The sequence below is a fragment of the Sarcophilus harrisii genome, chromosome 3 (genome assembly GCF_902635505.1).
Source record: "Sarcophilus harrisii chromosome 3, mSarHar1.11, whole genome shotgun sequence".
NCBI lineage: Eukaryota > Metazoa > Chordata > Mammalia > Dasyuromorphia > Dasyuridae > Sarcophilus > Sarcophilus harrisii.
This window is the reverse complement of record NC_045428.1, coordinates 400,469,245-400,492,914: the sequence shown is the minus strand read 5'-3', so window position 1 is coordinate 400,492,914 and position 23,670 is coordinate 400,469,245. Positions and strand designations below refer to the sequence as shown.

Genomic DNA, 23,670 nt, shown 5'->3' with positions numbered 1-23,670 from the left:
TTTTGTTTTATTTTGTTTGACTCATTCTTGAAGTCTCATTGAGTCATTCACTTCCAGTGAATTATTTTCTTTAGTTAGTTTTTTTTTATCTCCTTTTGCATTTGGCCAATTAAACTTTTAATGAGGTGTTTTATTTATTGGATTTTTTTTCCCATTTCACAAATTCTTTCTTTTAATAAGTTGGTTTCTTTTTCAAATCTATTTGGTAAAGAGTCATATGATTTTTCCATTTCACTAAATCTATTTTTAAGTTTGCTTTAGATAATTTTTGTGTTTCCTTTTCCAAACTCTCTTGCAAAATTCTCATTTCCTTTTCCCATTTTTCTTCTAACTCTTTTTAAAGATCCTTTTTGAATTCTTCCAAGAGAGGCTTGTGAGATGGGGACCAACTCATAACCTTTGGAGCTTCATCTGGAGACAATTTGCCTTTAGTGTCCTCAGCGTTGGAGCCTGTTCTCTGTCTCCATAAAAGCTATCTATGATTAGAGTTCTTTTTGCTTTTTTGCTCATTTTTAAAGGTTTAGATTTGCTCTTAGGACAAAGGAAGATTGTCCCAAGTTTCTTCTATAGGTCTATATAGGCCCTGGGTCAGTGCTGCTGATTTCCTTCTGGTGCTGGTTGGGTGTGGCCAAGTCTGGGTTTCTGGTTTTCAGGGGCTCACTATTTGCCTTTTGTTTTTGCATTAGAGGTCTCACATCTAACTTGCTGATCCACTGGCTACTAATACAGGATAGAGTAGCCAAATTCTGCTGTATTTTGGCTAAGAACCTGCCAGCCCCCACACTGCCCTAGGTCCCTGTGCTGTGCCTGGCCTCAGTTGCCTCTTCTCTTCCCCTTCCTTCCATGCCTGATGGAAACAGGCCTTTCCTGAAGTTCTTCCAAAATACCTTCTGCTGGAAATTTGTTAATGTGTATATATGTATGAGTTCTGTCACTCCAGAACCAGTTCAGAGGTTTGATCTGGTGTTGATCTGAGGGACACAAGGAATAGCTCAGATAAAGACTTGTCTACTCTCTGTGATCTTAGCTTTGCCCCCCAGATATTTCTTACTCCAAATCCATCACTCTAACCACTATATCAGAGAATATATGCCTTCACAGAATATATAAGTATTGATTTTTGGAATATTTTGCATTTGCATAGTAACTTAACTGCTTTCAAAGAGTTTTTGTGTTATTTTGCCTTTCCAGCATGCAGATGAAGTAGGTGGGGGAGGTAGTAAGTCTTTTTTTTAAATTTAGTATAGATTTTTTAATGAATAATTATTTATTAAAGAAACATGTCCTTTGTATTTTATTTCTGATAAAAGTCATATTTTAAACACAGATATAAACATAAGGTTGGCAAAATTAGATAATTCTAATATATCCTCCAACAGTTAGTCAATAATGTTGAAAGAAAAAGGTTGGAATTATCAGTAATCATTAAAACATATCACTAATATTAATAAAAATGAAGATGAATAAAATTCCATCTTCACCTAATACTTGTAAATTTTCAAGGTTGAAAAAGTTTTAAATAAGTAAGACAAAACCAATAACTTTATTGTTATTTGTTGGTAAAGCAATTAATTAATCTAACCTATTTTTTATTTGTTTATTTGTTTTGTTTTTTAATTAAAGCTTTTTAATTTTCAAAACATATGCACAGATCATTTTTCAACATTAACCCTTGCAAAACCTTGTATTCCAATTTTTCCTTGCCTTCCCCTCACCTCTTCTCCTAGATGGCAAGTAATCCAGTATATGTTAAACATGGTAAAAATATATATTGAATCCAACATTTGCATATATATTTATACTATTATCTTTCTGCACAAGAAAAATCAAATCAAAAAAGGAAAAAAATGAGAAAGAAAATAAAATGCAAGCCAATAACAACAAAAAGTGAGAAAATGCTATATTGTGAACCACTCTTAGTTCCCACAGTCCTCTCTCTGGGTGTAGATGGCTCTTTTCATTACAAAACAATTGGAACTGGTTTGAATCTTGACGAGAACCACATCTATCAGAATTGATCATCATCTAGTCTTGCTGTTGCCATGTATAATGATCTCCTGGTTCTGCTCATTTCACCCAGCATCAGTTCACGTAAATCTCTCCAGGCCTTTCTGAAATCAACCTGCTGGTCATTTCTTACAGAACAATAATATTCCATAATATTCATATACCATAACTTATTCAGCCATTCTCCAACTGATGGGCATCCACTCAGTTTCGAGTTTCTGGCCACTACAAAAAGGGCTGCCACAAACATTTTTGCACATGTGGTTCCCTTTTCCTTCTTCAATATCTCTTTGGCATATAAGCCCAGTAGTAACACTGCTGGATCAAAGGGTATACACAGTTTGATAACTTTTTGAGCTTAGTTCCAAATTGTTCTCCAGAATGGTTAGATGCACAATTAATTCACAATTAATGCATCTACTAATGCACCAACAATGTATCAATGTCCCAATTTTCCCACATCTCCTCTAACAGGGAATGCATTTGATAGGCCTCTGGTCATAGTTCCAAATTGTTCTCCAGAATTATTGGATCCATTCACAATTCCACTAACAATGTATTTAATCAGTGTCCCAGTTTTCCCACATTCCCCCCAACATTTGTCATTATTTTTTCCTGTCATCTTAGCCAATCTGTGTAGTGGTATCTCAGAGTTGTCTTAATTTGCATTTCTCTGATCCATTGTGATTTGGAGAACCTTTTCCTATGACTAAAAAATGACTTTAATTTCTTCATCTGAAAATTGTCTGGGTAATTAGTCTTTTTATGACCACTTTGCAGATGAAGAAGCCCTGAAGGATTGCCCAAGGAGGTCATGTAATTAGTCAGGGTTTCTGAGTTGTAATGGCAATAGATTTCATCGGAGCAACCATTTGAGGATAAAATAAAAAATAAACTTAAAATAAATTGACAGAGGGGAACAGTGTTGGCATATTCTTGAAGAATTGACTCTGATTTACCTAGGTTTCTCAGGGTTCAGATGTGAAGGTATTTAGAGAAGAGCTTTAAGACAAGGTAAGTTTTATAAGTAGGAGAGTGCAGGAATTTGAAAACAATAATCACTGATAAATGAATCCTTTTGATGTAATTTCCAGATTTCTCTGTGCATGTACCTATGCTTTCTCTCACTTCCATGTCTAGTTATACTTTTTTTCTTTTTCTTTCATCACCACATAGACCAAGCTCAAATTTTTGCTAAAGTAAGCTATTTTCTGGGTTTACATATTTGACTTTCTTGTCTCTGGAAGGTATTGCTCTTTCATTTTACATAGGAAGTCAAAAATCCATCCTAAGCACTTCTTTCCCCAGGGGTAACATATACTATGTCCTCTATCTTATACTCTATAGGACTCTGAGGAGAGGACAGGCAAACCTCTTGTGACATAATATTGTGGCCCAGCTCTGTCTTATCTTAGAAGTCCCATCTCAAACTTCAACCCTGGGATTGAATGGATTTCCATTGATCCTCTTTATGCCTTCTTTATGTTTTCTTAATTGCCCTAGGCAAGGATGCAAAATATGGTTTTTCAGAAAATGACAGCTTTTTTTCATTCAGAATTCTTCAACTCCAAAGACCAGCTCTGTTTTTCATCAAGAGAAAATTACTTTTGAATTCCTCTGAGCTTCTCATTTCCCTCTCTCCTTCCATGCACCTCATTGTGAATCAGTTGGATCCTCTCAAGCATGCAATCCAATTACTTTTATTGTGAAGTTGAGCCATGATTGTCCTTAATGGTCAGAAAATTATCCAGCATCTAAAAAACAAAATGCACAATTAAAAATCCAGTCACAGAATTTTCCCTGTGATTTGTTTCTGACCTTAGAAAAGTATTTCTTATGTGCACTACTTTTTTAGGCATTTGACATTTCACATTTGTTCTCCATTTTTTTTTTTTTTTTAACAAATAGAAACTTGCTTTTTGAACCAGGATTATTCTAATTCATTCTGAATCTGAGATATTAGTTGAAAGTGTTCCTTAAGGAATCAAAAGTTTTTCATCTTGGCTTATGAGAATTATCAGGTTTTTAGGAGAAAATGCTGTTATTCATTAGTTTCAAACATGTCTGACTTTTTGTGATTCAATTTGGGTTTTCTTGGCAAAGATATTAGAATTATTTGCCATTTCCTTCTCCAGTTTATTTTTACAGATGAGGAAACTGGGGCAGAGTTAAGTGACTTGCCCTGAATCACATAGCTAATACGTGTGTGAGGCCAGATTTCAACTCATGGAGAGGATTTTTCCTGACTCCATGTCTGGCACTTTATACACCACACCACCCAGCTGCCCAAGGAACAATAGATAGCAGTGTTTTGATTCAATCCCTAACCCAACGTGGATACCTGGGCAACTTAGTGAATTTTGCAATACCTTTTTTTCTCTGTCAGAAAGAGAATGGAAGGAATATGAAGTAACCTTTTAGTCTTTTTGTCATTGTTAAAAAAAAATCTAGTTAAAATAAAGGTAGAGTGATAAAATAGAGTCCTGGGATTGGAGTCAGGAATGCCAGGTTTCAACTTCTACCTCTAACATTTACTAGATATGTGACTTTGAGCAACTGTCAAGCACTGTCATTTCTTAGTTTGTTAACAAATGCTGATTGAGCATCTACTCTGTGTGGCACTGTGCTAAACTGGAGTTAGAATGAAATTTCAAGAAAATTCTGGTTCTCAAGGAGGTCACAGTCTAATGGTGGATTCAACAAATGAACAAATAGGAGATATGTGTGTATACACACATGAGAATATATGTCAGCATATGTATATGTATGTGTATATATACACACATATATGTATGTATATGTGATAAGTTAGAGATAATCAACAGAAATAGGGCATTAAAATTAAGTGCCTACTGGGTACCAGATACTGTGCTAAATTCTGGGGATACAAAGAAAGGCAAAAAAAAAAAAAACAGTTCCTGCTCTTAATGAATTCATAATCTAACTTCTTTTTACCCTTGGACTGATCTAAAATCAAAGTCTGTTTGATATCTTCATTTCCTCAGGTTGATGACATCACAGATCCTTCAAATATTTATTACTAATGAAACTGGTGTTGCAGCTATGAAATATTCCAGGAATGCTTGCTGATAACAATTTTTTAACTGGCAATCTGGGAGATTTTCTGTAAGCGTCACATGGAAATTATTTTATTATGTGGTGAGATTGCTCCAGATAATCTGGAGACAGGGAGTCAGAGAACTTTATGAACTAATCATTGTCATGATGGAGCATCAAAGGTTTTGCAACGTGCTGCAATTGAATGTATGAGGGGAGGAGCTGTATCCTCCTACGCTTTAGGAGAGCCTGGGGAAGTCTTAGTGAGCAATGCCTGATGAGATGGACAAACAATCTAAGGCATGCTTGTGCTCATGTTATGCTGAATAATGCCAGCCAATTACAAAGGAGAAAAATTAAGTCATCTTTTTTTAGGCTTAATTGTAGTTGTCTGTCACTGTCACACCTATCAAATCAGCAAGCAAACATTTATTTATTAAATAGTTCTAGCATGTACCAGGCATTGTGATAGATACTGGGAATACAAAAATAAAAAAGACGGAGTCCCTGCTTTCAAGGAACTTACATTCTATCAGGCTAGATAACACTTTTAGATATAAGTACTTAAAAATAAACAAAGATAATTTTAGTAGATGTCACTGGGGGGGGGGGCGGGAATGGTGTCAGGACAGACTTTGTAGAGAAAGCAGTAGAGAGATAAGCTATAATTGAGAGAGCTAGGGATTTTAAGAGTTGGAGTTAAGAAAAGAAAGCATTCTAAGCCTGGCGGATAGCCTGTGTAAAGATACGAAGGTAGCAGATGGAAGCCTAGGTGTGACAAAGAGCAAGAAAACCACTTTGTGGAGAGGAGGGGAACTGCAGAATCTGTGAAGAAGTGAAATGTGTAATATGTTTGGAAAGCTCAGTTGGAATGGGGGTATAACAGACTTCATGTGCTCCATGGAGGAGAGTATATCACTTTAGGTAGTTGATGGTCACTAACCTTGCTGTGATTAATGAAATTATAGAACAGATTTTGCAAAATATTTCTGAGAAAAAATTTACTTTTTACCAATAATTCTTTTTAGGCAGACTCAGTCCCTGTTTGGAAAGAGCCTTGAATCTTGGAGTTAAGAGATTTGGGTTATATTTCAAGTTGTGTGTGTGTGGTTTTAAGAATCACTTCAAAATAACTTATTTCAGAAACACATTTAAGAATGTTACCAATCTGATATTAAAGTGATTCAATTCACTACCATTCAAACTACTAACATAACTAACTAATAACAAACTAATAACAAGAACAACAATGATAATCATAATGAGGGTTGTTCCAAGGATGCTCTCTTGGAACCAATAGAAAATGAGTTTACATTCCAATTCTTTTGTTGTTTGTTTAGTCATTTTTAGTTATGTTCAATTCTTTGTGACTTTATTGTTTTTTTTTTATTTCTTAACATATATTTCAAGTCTTTATCCATGTTTTACCTCCATCAATTAGATTTTAAGTCCCTTGAGGTTATTCATCTTTATTACCAAGGCCTCTAATACTAAAAACCTAAACTTCCATAAACCTGAAAAGGCTATATAAATGTAAGCTACATATGTGTGTGTGTGTGTGTGTGTGTGTGTGTGTGTGTGTGTGTATTACATTAGGAGTATTCATTGAATTGAATCAACTTGTAATTCTGGTGACAATTACCATTATCTATATTATTCTATTTTCTTTAAAAGTAAAAAGGAACTGGTTACAACTTAATCACTACTTCACAATGTGTGGTCAAATGTCATAAGATCACAGATTAAGAACTGGAAGGAACTTCAAAGTACCTTTAGTCTCTCATTTTACAGAAGCTTTGACTGGGTCAGGTAGTAAACAGCAAAGGTGGAATTTGAACTGAGATCCTTTAACATTAGAGCAAAAAGTTTTGTGGAATTGAGTTGTCTGCAAAATTAGGGGGATAAATTAGTCATCTCTAAAATCCTTTATATATTTCAAATTTCCTTTTAAAAATTGCCTTATGGGCCTTTTCTAAAGATTGATTTCTGTGTGGATGACTCAATATAATCACAAATCCTCCTTCCCCTTCTCTACATAGAACAAGGGTGATTGTCTGGTATAGGGAAAGCAACTTCACATAGTCAGGATTGAAAGAAGTACAAGAAGGGTTTTCCCCCTTTCTTTTCACCATATGGTACAGATCATCACCTACAGCTTCCTCCTCCTTGATAATTGCTCCCACTATTTAGTATCAGAACCCAACTCACTGCAAACACTGGGGTAGGAGATAGGAGAATTTTGAGCCTTTAAGAATGGTGGTACGGGTAGTAAGCAGAACAAGAAAGGAGAAAACAAAACTTGACCATTTTGGTTCCCCAGTACTTACTACTGATTAAAATAATTCCTTCTGGAACCATGTCATCATTTCCCATGCCTTAAAATTATTTGAATACTTTCCTCCTAAGCTCATTATTTGTAGGACATCTCTGAGAAATCTTATGGCAATTTTTAAGAAAAGTCAGTTTTCTCTTCTCCATAGTAGGTCTCCAACAAGTTCCAACTTTCCATCTTCTCTGGGACCTTTGCTAGATAGATTTGGAAGTTAACCAGAGATTTGGGGATGCATCAATCTTCAGGACTCTTGAGTTCTTTTGTTTCCCCTTTTCTTTTTTTAATTAATTTTCTTTTTTTAATTAATTTTCAATATACATTGCTTTATGAATCATATTGGGAAAAAATCAGAAGAAAAGGGAAAAACAATGGAAGACAAAAAAAAAACAGAAAAAAAGGAAGCGAATGCAGCATATGTTGATTTACATTCAACCTCTACAATTCTTTTTCTGGGTGCAGATGGCATTTTCTATCCAAAGTTTATTGGGATTGCCATGGACCACTGAACTGCTGAGAAGAATCAAATCTTTCATAGTTGATAATTGCACATTCTTGCTGTTATTGTGTACAATGTATTTATTCCTACTTCTGCTTGTTTCACTCAGCATCAGTTTGTATAAATCTTTCCAGGTGTTTCTAATATTAGCTTGTTCATTATTTTTTATAAAACAATAATATTTATTATCTTCATATACCACAGTTTAATTCCTCAAGTGATGAGCATCTACTCATTTTCCAATTCTCAATTGGAACTATAAAAAGAGCTGCTACGAACATTTTTGCACATGTGGGTCCTTTTCCCTCCTTCTGTTCCCCCTTTTCCATTTGCAGAGTTAATGGTAATATAAACGTGAAATTAGAGAAGGGACAAATGCAGAAAGATGATCTCTAAGGTTCTTTGAATTCTGTGGAACAAAGGCATATAAGAAGTAAATCCATTCTCATCAGCATTTTCATTATTATTGCTAGAGTCACCCAAAGGGTGGATTTTTTTTCAGGGAACTTAATTCCTCTTATTTCTTTCATGTCCAGGTGGGGAGCAGTATACACTAGCAGTCAGTGACCTGGAGTAGCTTCTCCAGCCTGTGTGACTTATAAGGCTCCCTCCCATGATCACCCGTGCTCCATTCTGCTAGTTCTCGTCTTAGCTTCCCCGCCCTATATCAGCCTGCCCATCCAGGAAACCAGAAGTGTAAACAAGGTGACAGGACTCAGTGTGATCTCTGCTAGTTTGATGCAGAAGAGAAAGGAGATGGGAGGCTGTACAAGAAAAGCTAGACACATGTGGAGGAGAAAAAAGGTATTGTTTGATGGATGGAGAAAAGAAGCTTTACCTGATAACCTGAATTTAATCAGGTTTTCTTTAGAATTATTTACAAAGATACTTAAGAAAGGAGAAGTCATAGGTGGTTCTAGGGATTAGGTGTCAAATTGATTTTTTATGTTTCTATTATATGGCACAAAGTAAGTGGAGATATTTTGCTTTAGTGGAGTTCTGTTTTAGACTTGATACTTATTTTAGGCTTTGATCATCTTGTAAATGATTTTTTTGGTCTTTCCTTCTCTCATCTCCCGTTGGTCAGTGGTGATTCATTAGGAGCATGGGTTCATTATACATTTCATCGGAGTGGGCACCCACCCAGACATTGTCTGGAACCCATAATGACTTGCTGATCCTTCATCTTAAGAATTGTGAGGTCTTGAGCCAAGGCACATCCTGTTGTTTTTCCTTTCTTTATCAAAAGGAAAGATTCTGACTCCAGTAAGAGAGGAGTTATCTTGGGCTTAGGTTTATTCTGGCATGTTTTCATATACCTCAAAACATTCTTCATAAATTTTATAAATTCACAGTCAATTTAATAGTTTCCCTGTAACTCATATTTTGTGGGCAGATCAATGATCGTTGATCCTTGTTACATGAATCAAAAATAAATTAGAAAAAAAGAAGAATCATGGAAATTTGGTATTAGAAGGACCTAAGCTTGAGGAGTTCTGAACTCCTCTTTTTTTGTCACCCTGGACAAATCACTTAACTTTATTGAAACTATTGTCTTCTCTAAAAAGTGGGATATAGGTACTTTACCTATCTCATAGGGTTGTTGTGAAAAAAGACTATAAGGTTCATAAATTTTAAAGAGAGGTTATTATTGCCAATAATAATTATGTTTATCTTTCAATACTTGCTCTTTTTTGCTATCTTCAAAGATACTAAGAATAATTTAAAAGACATTATTATAAGTAATAAACAATAGTAATTATAAGTATACACTTTTTTTGGAGGCAGCTGGGTAGTGCAGTAGATAGAGTTTTGGACTTGGAATTAGGAAGACCTGACTTCAAATCTAATTTCAGACAATTACTAGTTGTGTGACCCTGAGCAAGTAAATCACTTTTATTCTGTCTGCCTTAGTTTCCTCAAATGTAATATGAGGAAAACAATAACACCTACTTCTCAAGGTTTTTATGAGAATCAATGTAGATAAAATGCTTATAGCCTAGTCCCCCACAGATAGTGGGCACTTTGAATTCTTGTTTCCTTCATTTCTTTTACACATTTTGACTTTTGCTGTTTTCTAATATGATGTAGTAGAAAAAGCATGTGACTGGAAGCCACTAACTAGTGTTTTCATTCTAGTTATGCTATTAACTAATTGTGGCATCTTGGACATGCTATCCTACTTTTTTTGAACCTTATTTCCCTTGACTGCTCAATGAACTTCTTGGACCTTAGATCTCTAAGGCGCCTTCCAGTTCAGATATTTTATAATTTTCTAATCTTTTTCATTAATATCATTACTAGTATTTTCCAGAGATCAGGTCATATTTAATAATAGTAAATATTTAGCACAGATCATATTTAATTAAAACTTATATGCAATTTATGAGAATTTGTTTGATTTAACATTTTTAATTACCTTAAATTCTCTTCCTGTAGAAGTAAACATAATCTACTTGTACAGTATTGCCATGTCATTTGCATTGTTTTGTACATAATACTTTGGTGAAACACTAGACTAAAAAGCAAAGCAGATGACTCCTTTGTGGTAACATGCTAATATTTTGGTCTTTCATTCTCTGTTGAAGGTATAATCTACCTAACATTGTTAATTGGTCACACATACACACACACACACACACAATGACTGTAACTCAAAATATATTGCAAGGGGTAATTAGTTCCATAGCAACATTACTATAAACGGAGGATACATTCCTGAATAGACAAAAGTCAGAGTATAAAAATCAGTCTTTTTAGAGACCTCAGATTATAATAGAGCTAGTCTGAAAAGGATGAATAGCTGTCAAATCTAAGATGTGGAAATCATACACCAAGTTTTTTAAGGGACCCTTGAGACCTACTCACAGCCAGAGGAATTAGGAAGGGTTGTTGACTACAAGACAGGAAGGAAAAATCCAAGTGATGTCTTGGAAGTGGAATAGGAAAAGAAGCTAATTCTTTCCTTCTCAGTGATATAGAACAATTCTTGCCTTAAGATTGGGGGCTAATTATTGTCCTTGTATTCCTAGCACTGACTGCAGTGTCTAAAGCTTAATAGGACATTAATAAATCCTTGGTAATTGAATGTTTGATAGCAAAACCTTGAAGAGAGGAGAAGAAGGAATATAAAGATGTGCTAGAGAGACTGATGATGACTAACCCCATGATTTCAGCTTATTAATTATTATTAAACTTAAAGGTGTCGAGTTTTCTTGACTTAAGACTGATGTTATTGTAAGTGACTCTGGGCTCCTCTGTCTGCCTCATTGTAAAAACACACAACCTCTAACAAAGGTTGGGCTGTTTACATAAAACAGTTACAAAGGGTGGTTTCATTTTGATGAACCAGACAAAAATGGAGACCCAGGAGGTGGCAGCCTAGCAGAATACACATCATATATTCTTATGTGAGGGAGGGTGTCTTAAATTAACTGTATACTTTCAGTAAACTTTGTCTTTAGATCAACTGAGAGATATTTTTCTCTATTTTTTGAAATTCAGACTAAACTACCATCAGAAAGTCCTTTAACTTTTAATGTAAGACATACTAGAAGTGACAGCTATCGAGTTTGGAAATTGTTTCTCAAACAAACAAACAAACAACAACAACAAAATAAAAAACACTGAAAAAACAAAATAAAAGGCCTTCTGATTGTTCCACAACTAGAGTTGAGGGTTTAGGAACCAACTACCCTACCATCCTCTTTAAGAAATTCCACTACAAAACATGGCAATGCATTACAAAGCCACTTTCTCAACTTGTGAGTATTAAAGTCTTTAAAAACTTCAAGATTTTTTTTTTCTATTCCTTTACTCTCTGTCTTCAGAAACAGCTAGATAAAGAAAAAAATTTAAAATGTGTTACATAGAAATGCATTTTGCATGACTGTACATGTATAATCTATGTCAAATCACTTGTCTTCTCAATGAGATAGGGAGGGGAGGGAAAGAGAAAGAGAATTTGGAACTAGAAATTTGACCCTCCCAAAATGTTAAAATTGTTTTTACATGCAATGGGTAAAAATTAAAAATTAAAATTTAAAAAAGAAATAAACTTCAATCTTTTGTGGCTTTTATGATAAAATTCTAACTTAAAATAGGTGATTTTATATTACCTAGTAAAGAGGCCTTTAAGGAATTTGTTTTGATAAATAGATGAGTGTTTTTGGATGAACATATTAGTTATATGTAATTGAATGTTTCTAAAATGTTTTCAAATGGTTGGAATTTCCTTCTGTTAGTGTTGTTTGTGTGTTGTTTCACTTGTTTCTTGAAATCCCACTTTTTCTTTCACTGTAAGACTTGGCTCATTTGTATCCTCCCACATTCTTTATTGCTGTTACTCTTGAGTTTGGATTGTTGGCTAGGATATAGACCTCAGTGGGTTCTTTTAGAACATCATACCTAGAGCTATCATGAGCAAGGCCATGTGAAACAGATGTGAGGCAGTTTGAGTTAATATCACAGTCAAATGGATTGAACAAAAATTCAGCTTTGTTCCCTTTAGACTAGGAACATATGAGGTTGACTTTATGGATTGAAATCTTTCAAGATGTTTAGGAATTTCATTACAGGCTGCTTTCACCTTTTGAGATCTACTTAGGAATCATTTAGTTCTTTTAAAGTAAACTAATGGTTTATTTTAGCCCTCAGACTCTGATACATCATATTTACAATCCCTTTTGGAACAACACTTGGGTGTCTTATTATCTATCTTTGTCTTTAGACTTTTTCCACATCCCACTCCCTCAAAGCAACACACAAACTTCTGGTAGGTGTTAAGCTATTATTATTATTATTATTATTATTATTACTACCAAGCCCTACAGAGAAACATAACAAAATTAAAACAATGGTAAGAAGCCTTCCTACAGTATAAAACTTAACCATGAACTCTAATCCTACAAGCAAATAAAGGCTACTGGGTATTAATCTTCCCTCTTTCTTCATTGACTAAACCTCTTCTGGAACATCTGGCTTTTAGATTCAGATAACCTAGGCTTGTTTGGAAGACGATAATGGTAGAATTCTGGGTTTCATACTAAGTTGTGCAGTGGTTAGAAGGCACACTCTATTATCCCCACTTTACAAATAAGGAAACTGAAGCAAACAGTTTTAGTGAGAAGCCCAGGATTATACAGCTAGTAAGTATCCAAGAACCAAATGCTGACAGTATTTGGCTACAGCCATAGGACCACCTGGTGATTAGGACTCTGAAATGAGAGCCACAACCAAGATTTCTTTCATGTGGAGAAAAAAACAACAGGGTTGGGGGTGGATGGAGAGTGGTAAAGAAGAGAATAATCCAATAGAGGAAAGAGAGGAAAAAATAGTAGTTCAAAGGATCGTCTGATTATGGATGCAGTTGGTCCTGGAGAGAGGGTATAGTAGATAGAGTACTGGTCCTGAAGTCAAAAACAATTGGGTTTGAATCCTATTCTACTACTAGCTTTTTGACTCTTAGAACATCAGTTTCCATGTTTGTAACATAATGGGGATGGACTAGATGGCCTCTGAGGTTCTTTTAGAACTATAATCCAAGATGACATCTAGGATATTTTCCAGTTCTATTTCTATGAATCATCTCTAAGGAAATCAATCCATCTTCCTCTCCTGTAAGAGTTGGAAGCAGAGAACTGAGTCTACTAGAGAGGTAATGGGGAATGGGACTAAAGGAGTGTTTCTGCCATGTAGTGAAAGACTTTGAAGTAAGATGATAAGTTGGTATCTCTTTTGGTATCCTGGGGGCAGAATACAATCTGGCCTGATCCTAATTATAATTGTGCTCAAACCAAATCTTCTGATGTTAAGTCCAGCAAATCTTCATGCATTTTGCCATCCATTTTTTCATTAAAAATTTATATTTTAGATTATACAAAAAAAGACATAAATGGTCAATAAAAGTAACTATATGGAATTTTAAATGCTGCAGGAAATATGTGACCTTGTTAAGTTTTGTCAATAGGGTTCTGGACATCCTATTTGTAAGACAAAGGACAATGTTTTAGTAATCCAAGTAAGACATTAAACTACATATTATCATTTTCAATTCAACATCCATAGTTAATGATAATCATCATTTTCCAATATGAAGGATAGCTTTGAACATTTTAGATGTTTAATGAATACTTGTTTATTGATAGAATTTTCTTCTAAATTTGTATATTGTAATGTTATTTTTTACTATATTAAATTGTATTATATTAAATAATATGTTTATATATGTATATTTTTGTATATATATATTTGCTTTTTATATGGATCAATGTAAATGGTGGTATATTATGTTATATTGTATTCTGTTAGTCTATTTTATATGTTGTTATTATTGTTCAGTTGGCCAATCATATCTGACTCTTCATGACTCTGTAGACTCTACTATCCATTTATATCTGTAGACTATACTATCCATAGACTACATTATACCATTTCTTTGCAAAGATATTGGAGAATTTGTCATTTTCTTCTTCAGTTCATTATACAGATGAATAAGCTGAGGTAAATAGGATTAAATGATTTGCCCAGGTTCACATAGCTAATAAGTGTCTGAGGCTAGATTTGAACTTGTCTTTTTGACTCCAGTTGGTGCTCTGTACACTGTGCAACCTAACTTCTCTATTCATATATACTTGTTGATTAAATTTTTTTTTATTTTCTCAATCTGTATATGATATGGCAATATATTATACTGTATTGTATTCTTTTAGGTAGCATGTTATAAACACACACATGCATATATATATATGTGTGTGTGTATACATATATACATATGTGTAAATGTGCATCTGTATTTGAGTATGCTGTTAAGGCATACTTCTTAATGTTAAGCCCCACCTATGGCAAAGCTAAATTGTTTGCATTCAGTCATCACTTGAAGGAAATTACAAAGTCTGCAAAGAGCTGGAGGTAATACAGACATAAAAGTGGCCATTATAAGCCCTGTGCAAAATAAGCTCACAGACAGAAATAGCTCTTTTTGTTGGCTCATTTCAGAAGAGTAAATTAACACAACAATGCCTCTTTTTGGTGTTCTTATGTTAAGCTTAAAATTCACCATATAATTTTAATTCACGTTGAGATAAATGCAAGAAAGTTTCACAGAAAGAATATCATCAGGCTATCATGGATTTTGTATGCACCATTCCATTGCCTTTACCTTTGAAATGCATCAGGGATGTTAATTTTACACTTATAAATCATGTTTGTTTCTTGAAAGAAAAAATCAAATCTAATCTTCTTTTACTATTCTAATTTCACCGGAGTCAAGAGATTTCAGATGATTCTGGAAGAGCTACATGCACCTTTGGCAGCCAATTCAAAATTATCCTGTAAAGAATGCTCAAATCCAATGGCCCTTTGCAAATATTTAAGGAGCACTTTAAGTATCTCTTGGGGATGGAACTGAAAACTCATGAATTAAATAAAGCCTTTAACCACTGGCCTATGCTGCTATTGCTTCTTGATAGCAAAATATAGGAACGGTAATAATGATTTGTTTGTGAGGCTTCTCTATCCTAGCACTTTATGCTTTTCTAGTAATACAATTTGCACTAAATTATAGCATTTGTATCAGTGTTTATAATCACCATCTAAAGAAGCATGTATAAAGCATTTATTGGTGAAGAAATGGGATATTCTTTACAATATTAGCCAAAGAAGAATAAGAAAAAAGTAAGTTATATATTAGGCAGTTGAGTATCAAGTGCTATCTTTTTAAGTGATGTAAATTTTGGAATCATGACCAAAAATTCACAAGTGACAGCTGTCCACCGTCTTTCCTGAAGTCATCTATATTATTTAGCAGAGTAAATCATAAATAGACTTTTGAACTAGGACAATCTCATTGGACCCATCCTTTTGCTTCCCTGAGTCACCATCTCAATGGGATATTGAAGGGGAGGTTCAGTAGAATAAACAGTGGAATCCTTGTCTGGGAGTGTCTGCCTGGCAATTGTTTCATGGCAAAGGAAAATAAAAAAGCTCTGCTCCATTCACTGGCTCTTTAATTTGGATTACCAATGATAAAGCAGTGGCTACGGCTAAGGTAGGATGCAGAAACATTAGTGCTAATATGCTGCAGAAAGACAAGATAAATCAGCACAGCTCTCATACATCACTAAGGGAGAAGCTGATTGCAACTTGACCATGTGCCTGAGTAGTTACATCAGTGGGAAGAACGGAAGAACATGGATTAAAAGTCTAAAATGTACCCTTAAGGCTATTGGCTGTGCTGAACCTGTAAGGAGACCTCAGTGTAAGTTTCAGTTTGTTTTATATATACATATACCCTGTGTAGATGATTCTGTGAGTAGCAGGTACCTACCTTTCTCTTCTCTCTGTGTTTTCACTGGTTTGAGAGTGTTTATTTATATTAGATTTTATTTTGTCCATATTTAACATTAACATAATGGAGTGAAGTATTTAATAGAGGATAATTTAGTACTGTATCTATCTTGGAATGAAATTTAAAAATTTTTCATTACTTAAGACTATTAATGTTTTGAAAGTTTGTTTGTTTTAAATGATATTTTAAGGTACAAGTGCAATTCCTTTGCCATACATTAAGAAATTATAAAGGGGTTGTCTTTTGGAAGGGGAGGGCAACTCACCATTTCTGTAGTGTTGTCTTTTATTTTGAAATACTGTGAATATGCAAGTACAACCTCCTCAAAAATGCATTCTATTTCTACTGCTGGGATGTTTGTATTGTTTTATAGCTGTTATTAGGCAAAATAATCATAAAGGGTGTTTTCTATGGACCTTTTTATATTCCAAAATTAAGCACAGATGGTAATTTCCAGCAGTTTTAAAAATTTGTCAATTATTTAATTTAGCATCACTTAAGCATCTGCAAAGAGAGGAGGCTGCGATGGCAAGGAAACTGAATAAGCATTGATTGCTAGTCTGAATTACATTTTAAAAGTTTTTTGCTGCAAATCTCTGATTTCACAGTTTATTTTTACCAAATTAGATTATCATATCTCATTATCAAGGCTGGAGTGTAGCAATGAATGGGTGGAACTCTCTCAGCTATCCCACATTTCCTGTCAGAGCAAAGCTGTTACTGATTGTTACTCAGAGGAAAATTCTAATGCCAATGCACAGAGCAACATACTTAAATAATGCATGCTCAAGGGGAAGGGAAGCCAGGATTTTATGGCTGAGGCAGTGGGATAGTGCTTTTGTACAGAAGGGAGTCTGCAGAAGTGTGAGCAGAGAATATTCTGAAGGAAGGATGTAACTAACCTAATAACTGGCCACAGGCTATATCCCAAATGACATTTCAAAACTAATCTTTAAATTAACCACTCAAGCCATTATATATTTTGAGGGGGGCCAAGAGTGGATGGGATTTAGAGTGTCAGTTACAACAGAGCCCCCTGACTGAAGATTCAGTGGAAAATTGACTTCAAGAGGATTGGTTGGTAGAAGTGGGCAGAGAATGAAGAGGGGAAAAGTTGCCCTAGAGCACTGGGGTATCTTACTTGCAGGATGAAGTTTTGGCATGGTAGACCTGCTAGTGAGAAAAACATTGACCAATTAATTATCTGTGTTCTATCTAGTATGTCTTCGATCCTGCAATAATTAGAGGCATATGTCTGCTGAATCCTAATCTTTTTAATTGTCGATAGAGCAGCATGCGATCTGCTAAAAATACTCTTGAGCATTCATTTCTGCAATAATGTTTGCTGCCAAATATGTTAGACCAAGAGGAGCACTAGTCCAGTGATGGCTGCACTGAATAGTTGAGTTTCTGAAGTAATGGACAAAGTTGAGAATGGTTACACAGCTGGCACAGCAGCTGCATTCAGTCGTTAGCTCAATTTGGCCCTAAGTTTCCTTAATTTATCCTTATTCCCTGGAATGACCAAAATAGCCAGAATGTGTTCAGTCTCAGGTCATTGCAAACCAAACAAGCTGTTTTTAAGGAAGTGCCTTTTCTGTAGAGTCAACAGCAACAGTGACCAAATACAGTATTGATTACATGACAAAGTTTTAATAATAATAATAAACAGCAAAAGTAAAGACAAAGCAGTAGAATGAGGTACGATGGCCAAAAATCAGGAAAAGTTAAAAGGATCATTGGGTTACTAATTGCCTCTAACTAAAGGACATAAGGAAAATCCCACTATAAAACCAATAGTAATTACTTTGCAGTTAGAGAAAAAATAAATATGCCTGTGAGTTGGAAGGAAGCCTGGTAACTGCAGTTCTTTTTTTCTCTTAAAAATATATTATTTACATTTTGTTTGGGACTGGGTCATGAAGGTGTCAGAGAGAGCTTTATTTTGGTTAAGAAGTGTTCTATGAATAAATGAGTGTGACAAGGAAGCTAGAAAGCAGGCGGGAAACTTGTAATAGAGACAGTTATCTTCTGTTCTTCTCATCACAAATATATAATCAATATCTACTATGGTATAGGGTACAGTAAGGGTTACCAAAGAAGTAAGACATATGATCCATGCCTTCAAACACCTCATAGTCTAACCCAATAGATACCAGCAGTGGGGGATAGCTGCTAAAACATATATGTGACTTTAAGATCTTGGACTTGGTCCCAGTGTCAGCACATTCTGGGAATCTTTTAAGAAGAGCATTGAGAAATGCAGGAATGTTCAGGAAAAAGTGGTTGAAATTATAAAGAGAGTTCATCGTGACACTAGAAATTGAATGGTGATATTTAGCCTTTACAATGGAAAACTTAAATTGTTGGGTTAACATAACTGTCTTTGAGGTGACAGATTTGAAAGCAGAGAGTATAAGATTCAGAGACTCACATTTCACCTCAATGTAGGGGAAAAACTCCTTAATAATTAGAATCATTCCAAAATGGAATGCCTCAGAAGGCAGTATATTCTTTACTAAAGGTTTTCAAACATAGCCTGGAAGGTATATATATATATATATATATATTAGGTATGATGTGGTTGGGCTAAATGTGTGTGGAGATTCTTCTAATTCAGTGATTATGTTCTTATTTGGGGAAAATAATGAACATATAAGAAACAATATAAATCTAAAATGCAGAATGTTTTCATCAACATTTTTTAAGCTGTGGTGATTCAAAAGAAAACATAAAAAAGAACAGGGCAATGAATAATCAGATATTAAGAAATTATCAAAGGAGGGCTAGATTAGGGGAGAAAAAGTTTGTAGAAAGTTGGACCTGAATTGGTTCTTAAAAGCTTGATAAGATATAGACACAGGAAAATAGAAGGGAATGGATCTCAAAAAGTGGAGAGGAAATTTACATGAATCACAAGAGTGAGCATTAATTAACATGATGGTTGTGGAACATTAAGGAGACTAGTCAGACTGAAAAATTTGTGTTAGGGAATTTAACAAGATTGGCAAAAGTTATGGAAAACCTTGAAAACTAGGTACCAGACATTACACTTAATTTAGTGGGCCCCAGGGAATTGTAACTTCCAGAGCAAGATAGTTACAAGTTGAAAACTGGAGCCTAGGATTATATAGACTTAAGACTTTAGAGGTGGTCATGTACTTCACTCCTTAATTTTTAGATGAGCAAATGGAGGACCAGAGAAATTAAGTGATTTGCCCAGTAGCATTTAAAGAGGATTAGGCTAGCAGATAGTATTTCAGTTAAATGGAAGAGCAGTGATAGTGGCATCTGAGACACAAATTAGAAGGTTGCTGTAGTAATTCAGATATGAGGTGAGTAGGATAATTGTTGTGGAAATAGAAAAAATTTAAGCATTTTGAAAAATACCAACATGGTGACAGCATGTAAAAGTTAAAGGTGAAGTAAATGGCAAAAATTATATTCATATAATATAAATATATACACACATATATTTGGTCTAGAAAACTGGACTAATATTATTGTTCTTAAAAGAAGTTGTCAAAAATGACAAGGTTTAAGGAAAATAATTTTGATTTGGCTTTGAGTGTATATAATGATATTATGATGAGTATTATATGGTGATAATGGGGAAATCATTCGCAAAAGAATCTCCTAATTAATCATGACCATCTAGAAGTTTCAAGAATAAAAAGGAAAAAAACTGAAAAAGCCATGAATGGGAGGGTGAAGTTATGGCGTCTCAGTTAAGTTTGATTCTAGAGGAAGGAAAATTATTAAAAAAAAAATCTAATTAGACAAGGAACAGAGGATTATCACTTTTAATGAGAGAAGGTAAAAGCATAAGATATTATGAAATAGCAAGTGTGTGTTTATATTTTTTCTCAGGCAATATCCAGGATCATCATAGGGCTTTTATGTAATCTCAATATCTATTTATGTTTCCAAATGAAAGAATTGCCAGAGAGTGCCTGAAATTATAGTGATTGGGGTGGGGAGGAGTTAAAATTAAGAAGAAGAAATTTCAATATAGATTCATTGCAAAGAATGTTCTGATTTAAAGGGAGGAGATTGATGTGCTTCCCGGTGACTCAAGAATCAACTCAGAGATCCTAAAAATCAGAATGTGAAGACTAGAATCACATATAGTATACACCAAGAGAGTTTAGAAAAGATAGTTTACATTTTAATAGGAAGTTAAAACATGATAAGTGGATTAGAAAAAACAAAACTCTATGAAAAGTCAAAAGGGAAAAGATCCTCTTTTCAAATAAAATATGGTTTGAAATTTTTGAATAAATATATTTTATGAGTTTATGACATTTTAAAAAGTATATATTACTTCAGAATAATAGATATTCAGAAAACCTAGAAAACTTCCCAGCATCTCTGTCTTACCTCACTGCCCCATTCTTTACTAAGTAACAGCAATATGAAGCAATTTTCTGTTTGATTCAAAGATGCTACCATTCTTATTTTTATGTGTGACTTACTCCTTAATTCATGTATTTTCTTTCAATTCTTGTTATAGACTCTAGGATTATAAGCTATGTACTGAATACAACCAAGTCTCAGAGTTTTAATGAGCATCCTTTAGACATTCCTTATAAGTAGTCATCCTGCTTCTGTTTGAATACAACCACTGATGGTGAGCTCATTATTCAATAAAACAGTCTATTCTAATTTGAGGTGGTTCTGATAATAGAATCATAGGATTTAAGAGTTGGAAAATACCTTGGGAGCCTTGTAGTCCAACCTACATCTGAAAAAATATATCTTTTTTTTTTTTTACTATAAAATATCTTTCAACTGGCATTCCAATTCCAACTTCAGCTTGAATATCTCCAATCAGAGGAACCCTGCCGCCTCCCAAGGTAGCCCATTCCACTTCTGAACAGTATTAATCATTAGCAATTTATTCCTAATAGCAAGTCTAAATTTGTCTCTTTGAAACTTCCACACATTACCTGGATTCTTGGAGCTAAGAGTAAGCTTAATCTTTTCCTTACAATAGCCCTTTAAATATTCCAGGACAATTGCAAATATTGCTTGTCGAAAACATATATGCCTAGCTTCAACTTCTTCAGAAAGAAGTAGAACAGAGGGGCTGATACCCAAAGAGCCCAAAGAGAGAGGCTTCCCCTCCTACTTCTTCCCTCTCCCATCCATGCAGTTCCAATTTGGCCTTTCCATTTGACCATACCTGAAGCAAAGTCCACTTGTACTTTCCTGATTGTGACTTGAGTTTATAGGATGGAAAAAAATGTGACATAGAAGAAGGATAAAAGAATTACTGACACTTTTAAAAAAGCTAGATAATAATTCTTTCCATAGAGGATATAACAGACCCTTTGAGGAGAAATAAGGATGAGTATCTCAAATTGTCACTTGAAGAAGAGATGGATAGTTAAGGTCAATGGCACTCTGCTAGGGTACCAAGGTGGCCATATGATCACCTGACATGAACAATAGGGAGGTATGCTGTTTTCCCAAATAATATATTTGAGACATGACAGGAGAAGGGAGAAGTATCTTGAAATATATCAAACTTAATGAGAAATACTCTCATTTTTCTATACATAGAAGGACAAATATTACTAGAAATAACTTAAGAAGCATTGTTAGTCCCAAAGAGATACTAAAGAAGGGAAAGGGACCTGTATGTGCCAAAATGTTTGTGGCAGTCCTGTTTGTAGTGGCTAGAAACTGGAAAATGAATAGATGCCCATCAATTGGAGAATGGTTGGGTTCATTGTGATATAGGAATGCTATGGGATATGATGGTTCTTTAAGAAATGACCAGCAGGACGAATACAGAGAGGCTTGGAGAGATTTACATGAACTGATGCTAAGTGAAATGAGCAGAACTAGGAGATCAATATATATCTCAACAGCGATACTGTATGAGAATGTATTCTGATGGAAGTGGATTTCTTTGACAAAGAGACCTAACTTAGTTTCAATTGATCAATGATGGACAGAAGCAGCTACACCCAAAGAAAGAACACTGGGAAATGAATGTAAAACTGTTTGCATTTTTGTTTTTCTTCCTGGGTTATTTTTATGTTCTGAATCCAATTCTTCCTGTGCAACAAGTGAACTGTTCAGTTCTGCACACATATATTGTATCTAGGATATACTGCAGCATATTTAACATATATAGGACTGCTTGCCATCTAGGGGAGAGGGTGGAGGGAGAGAGGGGAAAAATCAGAGCAGAAGTGAGTGCAAGGGATAATGTTGTAAAAAAAAATTACCCTGGCATGGGTTCTGTCAATAACAAATTATTATAATTAAAAAAAGGAGAAAAAATAAATTAAAAAAGAAGCATTGTTAGAGATTAAGTCATAAGAAAGAAATAGAAGATCTTTGAAATACACACTGCTTCCACTTGAAGGTAGAGGATTCAACAAATTAAAAAATGGATTTGGGGTGTAAATTGGTTAAGAAAATGAGGATTTTAGGTGAAAATTGAATTTCTGGCGCATGGTCCAGGATGTTAAGCCATGGCTTAACATACAAGGAGATAGAGACTTAGCTAGGAAAGGAGTTCACCTAAGAAGGGATAATAAAAACATGTTTGCTATGGACTTGTGATTCTGCTAAAGAAGAGTTTAAACTGAAAGTGGACTAATGATTATAAGAGAGGCAGAAGATGTATATTTACAAGTATTCGAGTATCAGGTGTGACTTAAGAAGGGAATTATCACTTTAGAGGATTGCTAAAAATCATAGAAGACAAAATCCAAGAAAGGGAAGAAATAAACCTATAGCTTCACTTATCTATGGTAGTTTAGAATGGAAGTAAATTGGTCTTACAGATCTAGTGTGATATAGTTGATGATTGGAGTATAGATATAAAAGGGGGAGTAGACCCTATTTAAAAATAACAAGTTAGACTTAAGGCATGGTAGAGTTATATTTTAGATCAAAATATGTAGCCATGTAAATTACTCTACAAATTCAGGATGCAGCAGAAGCAGGAAAAGTTGATAAGGAATTAGGAAAGATTTGGGTAAGGATTAATAGATAAGGAACGAGGAGTGGTGGTGGTGTGCTAGTATATTGTAGAAACCCTGAACAGAAGTAGGATATGGATGATGTTTGAGAAAAATAATTAAAATTCTCCAGTGGAAGTCATTTCATGATCAAACATGAAATTTTGTTTGGTTGTTAATGCCCTTTATCTTCCTTTCTTTACTCCTTTCCACATAGTCTACAATTGAGTGACATTGGGGTGTTTGCTACGATTTCCAGAAGACATTCCATTTCTGGATCCTGGAATTCTCTCCCTTCTCATCTCTGTCTCTTGGCTTCTTTAGGTATCAGTTAAAATCTCATCTGCAAGAAGTCTTTCCTGGTTTTCTTTAATGTTAATATTTTCTCTCCAAGATCATCACCAATTTATCCTGCATATAGTTTGTTTGTTCATACTTATTTGCATAAGCT

At 34.6% G+C, this 23,670-nt stretch overlaps 1 protein-coding gene across 9 annotated transcripts in view; it reads left to right on the top strand.

The window, feature by feature from the left end:
- The window catches only part of RAPGEF4 (Rap guanine nucleotide exchange factor 4), a 339,342-nt gene that overhangs the window by 97,921 nt on the left and 217,751 nt on the right, over positions 1-23,670 (top strand). Inside the window, exon 1 of one of the 9 annotated variants that reach the window (XM_031960448.1) lies at positions 8,520-8,696. The exons of 7 other annotated variants lie outside the window; for them this stretch is intronic. In XM_031960448.1, the coding sequence (XP_031816308.1) occupies positions 8,631-8,696 (66 nt within the window). In that variant the 5' untranslated portion in view covers positions 8,520-8,630. Of the gene's footprint in view, positions 1-8,519; positions 8,697-15,571; positions 16,150-23,670 lie in introns of those variants that run through there. One more of the 9 variants, XM_031960450.1, reaches the window with a different exon arrangement.